Consider the following 4952-nt stretch of genomic DNA (forward strand, 5'->3'; position numbering starts at 1 on the left):
GCTTGGCCTGCTGTGCTCATCCAGCTCTACACCTTGTTATCTCAGATTCTCCAGCATCTGCAGTTCCTACTATCTCTGGATAAACTCAGGTTGTTTGCTTTGGAGTAGAGAAGGTTGAGAGGGGAATCTGATAGAGCAGTATAAAATTATAAGGGACATGGACAAAGTGAACAGAAAGCAGCTGATCCTTTTAGCTGAGTGATGAATAACAAGGGGACATAATTTTAAGGTGAAAGGTAGGAGGTTCAGAAGGGATTTCCGGAAAAAATGTTTTCACGTGGGGGTCTGGAATGCACTGCCTGGCAGGGTAGTTGAGGGGCATAATCTCACAACCTTTAAAAAGTACATGGTTAAGCACTTCAAATGTCATAAAATTCAAGGTGGGCCTCATGCTGAAAATAGGACTAGTGTAGATTGTGTCATTTTTGCAATACCAACTTGATACTTGATCTTCTGTACTGTATAATTGTATTATGTCAACCCCCGGCCAAACTCTAACCAATTGTACCAGCAAACCTGCTTGGAAGGATGTTTTAGATTTTTTCAAAGATTGTTTGTGCTCCATTTGCTGTTTTTTGTCCACTCAATTAAGCTGCCTACTTCTCTGCCACTTTTTTTGTGCTCTCACATTCTGATCTAGCTCTGTAATCAACAGCCAACTAAGACATATTACTGATTCTTTGACCTGTCTCTCTCTCTCTCCATTGATGCTTCTTGGCCTCTAAATATTTCCAGCATTCTTTATTTTTATTTTCAGACTTTCAGCATTCACATTATTTTTGCTCCTGTATTTTTCTTTTTGTTAACTGTATATTTATAAGACAAGAATACAGAGAGGTTTCACATTTTTGAGCCATGATACACTATCATGAAAACAATCTTAGATACTGCAAGTAATGTTACTGTACCTCTTCATCCTGGAAGCTAACTTCCTCCTCAACCACCTGATCTTCCATGGCCTTCATTGTTGCAAACAAATGCAAGGCACTTACTTTAGAATCAGTTGTATTGCTAAAGCACAAAAGAGCAAGACAACATTTCATGAATAAAGATAAACCTGCAATTCTATAGAACGTTTCATAATCTCAGGAAACCCCAAAGCTCTTCAATGCCAATTAATTACTTTTGAAGTGAACAAAAACAAAGTTGCTGGAAAAGCCCAGCAGGTTGGCAGCATCTGTGAAAGAAAAGACAGAGTTAACATATTTTCTTTCACAGATGCTGCCAGACCTGCTGAGCTTTTCCAGCAACTTTGTTTTTGTTCCTGATTTAGTCTCTGCAGTTCTTTTGGTTTTTACTTTTGATGTGAAGTTCTGCCAGTGCTCTAACATAGGAAGTCCTAACTGTAGTTCTATCCTGCTCCCACCTAACCCCTCTCAACCCACTCCCTCCTCACCCCACCCCCCATCCCACCCCCTCTCCCCCCCTCCTGCCCCCCCGGCCCCCCATCATCCTCCCCCCCCCCCCCCATGCCACTTCCTCCGTCTTCCACCCTCATCTCACTCTACACCGTTTCCCTTCCTCACCCCTAGCCTTTTTCCTCATCCCTGTCTCACCACTTTCCTGCATTGCACTCTCGCCCTTCCTTCTTTCCCCCCTTCCCCTCATCCCTCTCTCCCCCCCTTTCCCTCTCTCACCTTTCCATCCTCTCCCCCCTTCACTCATCCCCCTCTCTCCCCATTTCCTTTTCTCGCCTTTTCTTCCACTTCACTCATCCCCCCTCCCCTTCCCTCGTCCCACTCTCCCCCAATTTCCTTCTCTTGCCTTTCCCCCCTTCACTCATTCCCCCTCTTCCCCCTTCCTTGACCCCTCTCCAGGTCTTCACCACCTTTCCCCATGTCCCCCTCTCTGCGCCCCCACCCCGTTCCCTTTAACCCCTCTCTATACCCCATCACCTTTCCCCTCGTGCCCCTCTGTGCCATCCCCACCCACCCCTCCCTTCATCCCCCTCTCTGCCTCACCCACAACCTATCCCCTCATCCCCCTCTCTGCCGCCCCCACAACCTTTCCCCTCTTCCCCCTCTCCGCTGCCCCGACAACCTTTCCCCTTGTCCCCCTCTCCGCCGCGCCCACCCACCTTTACTCTCATACCCCTCTCTGCTGCGTGCACCATGTTTCCCTTCGTCCCCCTCTCCACCATCCGCATCTCCTTACCCTCATCCCTCTCTCCACACCACCTTTTCCCACGTCCTTCTCTCCACCTTCCCTCTCAGCCCTCTCCAACCACCCCACACCATTCTCATCTCTCTCCACACCCCCCCACACCTTTCCCCCTTCATTCATCCCTCTCTCCCCACCCCAGTTTCACTCATCCCTCTCTCAATCCCCCCTCAATCAGCCCTCTCTCTTCCCCCTCATTCTCCCTCATCCCTCTGTCTGCACCCCCAACCTTTGCCCTCATCCCTGTCCGCCATCCCACCTTTCTCCTCCCCACTCTCCGTACCATCCTAACGCCTCATCCCTCTCTCCACGTCCCACCTTTCCCCTCTGTTTGCAATCCCTGGCCTTTCCCCTCATCCCTCTGTCCACTTCCCTAGCCTTTCCCCTCATCCCTCTGTCCGCCATCCCACCTTTCCCCCCCTCACTTTCCGCAACCCCCGTCCTTTCATCCATCTCTCCACACCCCCACCTTTCCCCTCGTCCCTCTCTCTCACCCTTCATTCATCCCTCTCTCTCACCTTTCATTCATCCCTCTCTTGCCACCCCACCACATTTCCTCTCATCCTTCGCTCTTCCCGTTCATTCATCCGTTTCTCCTGACGGTTTTCTCTCATCCCTCTGTCCACATCCCTCACCCAGCCCTCTACCAACCCTCAACCTTTCCCCTAATCTCTCTACCCACCTCCCACCTTATCTCTCTCTCTTCCCATTCATTCAACCCTCTCTCTTCCCCCCACCAACCTTTCTCTTATCCCTGTCTCTTCCCCCCACCCACCTTTCTCCCATCCCTCTCTCTAGCCCCCACCTTTTCTCACAGCTCCCTCTCTCTCCCTCTTTTTTCTCTAACCACACACCCCCCCACCCCTCTCGTCCGTCTCTCTCGGCCCCACCTTTTCTCTTATCCATCTCTACCCTATTCCCAGCTTTTCTCTCCCCCATCTCACCCCCCAACATTTTCTCTCATCCCTCCCTCTCTCTCTCCCTATTTCTCTCATCTCTCTCTTCCCCCACCAACCTTTTCTCTCTCCCCTCTCTCTCCCGCCCAGCCTTTCTCATCCCTCTCTGCTCCCCCTTTTCTCTCACCCCTCTACCCTCTTTCTCTCATCCCAATCTTTCTGTCATCTCTCTCTCTGCCTCCTTTTCTCTCATCCTTCTTTCTCACTCAACCTTTTCTCTTATCCCTCTCTCACCCACCTTTTAATTAATCCCTCTCTCTCTCCCCATCTTTTCTCACAGACCCTTCTCTCTCTGTCTTTTTTCTCTACCCCCACCATTTTCTCTCATCCATCTCTCCACCCTGCCTTTTCTGTCATCCCTCTCTCTCCCCCAACCCTCTATCCTCCCCCATTTCTCTCATCCCTCTCTTCTTCGCTTTTCCCTCATTTCTTTACTCCCTTTCTTTCATTCCCCCCTTCTCTCTCTCTCACTCTATGCCCCCTTTTCTCTCATCCTTCTCTCTCCCCTGCTACTTTTCTCTCAATCCTCTCTCCCTCCACCAACTTTACTCTCATCCCTCTCACTCCCCCACCCCCGCCTTTTCTCTCATCCCTTTCTGTCCCTCAAACCTTTTCTCTCATCCTTCTCTCTCCCTACTGCAACCTTTTCTCTCATCCCTCTCTCCCCCACAACCTTTTCTCTCATCCCTCTCTCTCTCTCCCCCATCTTTTGATTAATCCCTCTCTCTCCCACCACCACCTTTTGTCTCATCAATCTCTAACGTCCCCAGTTATTTCTCATCCCTCTCAGCCACCTCACCTTTTCTCCCATCACTCTCTTCCCCCACTTTTCTCTCATCCCTCTCTACCCATTTCTCTCATCCGTCTCTCCACCACCCCACCTTTTCTCTCATCCCTCTCTCCACCACCCCACCTTTTCTCTCATCCCTCTCCCCTCTCTCTCAATCCCCCTCTTGGCGCACCCACCCTTACTCTCATTCCTCTGTCCAACCCCACCTTTTCTCTGAACCCTCTCTCTCTACCCCCGACACCTTTTCTCTCATCCCTCTCTACCACCACTTTTCTCTCGTCCCTCTCCTCCCCTTTCTCTCATCCCTGTCGCCCACCGCTTTTCTCTCATTTCTCTCTTGGCCCCCGACCTTGTCTCTCATCCCTCTGTCACTACAAACTTTCTCTCAACCCCCCTCTCCTGCTCTCCCACACCATTACTCTCATCCCTCTGTCTCCCCCCACCTGTTCCCTCATCCCTCTCTCCCCCCACCTTTTCCCTCATCCCTCTCTTCCCCCACCTTTTCCCTCATCCCTCTCTCCCTCTTACCTTTTCCCTCATCCCCCACATTTCCCTCTCTCCCCACTTTTCTCTCATCACTCTCTCCTTCCGCCCCCCCAGCTTTTCTCTCTCCCACCCTTTTCCCTCATCCCTGTCTCCCCCCACCTTTTCTCTAATTTCCCCTCTCTCCCCCACATCTTTTCTGTCATCCCCCTCTCCTACCCTACCTTTCCTTGCATCCATCTCTCCCTCCATCCACATGTTCCCTTATCCCTCTCTCTCCCCCCATTTTCTCTCATCTGTCTTCCCCCACCAGCCTTTGTCCCTTCCTTCTCCCACCCCAATCATTTGTCTCATCACTCTCTCTCTGCCCCACATCTCCGCTCATCCCCCATCCCCCCATCTTTTAATTAATCCTCTCTCCCCCCCACCTTTTCTCTCATCCCTCTCTCACTCCACTTTTCTCGCATCACGCTCCTCCCCTTTCTCTCATCCCTCTTCCCTCATCCTTGTCTCAGCCCATCCCACCTTTTCTCTCATCTCTCCCTCCCCTTTTGTCTCATCCC

General features: G+C 51.0%; 1 protein-coding gene across 1 annotated transcript in view; it reads right to left on the reverse strand.

Moving 5' to 3' along the window:
* dmc1 (DNA meiotic recombinase 1) overlaps nucleotides 1-4952 on the reverse strand; it is a 161087-nt gene that overhangs the window by 154754 nt on the left and 1381 nt on the right. Inside the window, exon 2 of the mRNA XM_048617571.1 lies at nucleotides 909-1011. Within this exon, the coding sequence (XP_048473528.1) occupies nucleotides 909-965 (57 nt within the window). The 5' untranslated portion in view covers nucleotides 966-1011. The remainder of the gene's footprint in view (nucleotides 1-908; nucleotides 1012-4952) is intronic.

This window comes from Rhincodon typus, chromosome 37, assembly GCF_021869965.1.
Source record: "Rhincodon typus isolate 14 chromosome 37, sRhiTyp1.1, whole genome shotgun sequence".
NCBI classification, from domain to species: Eukaryota; Metazoa; Chordata; class Chondrichthyes; order Orectolobiformes; family Rhincodontidae; genus Rhincodon; species Rhincodon typus.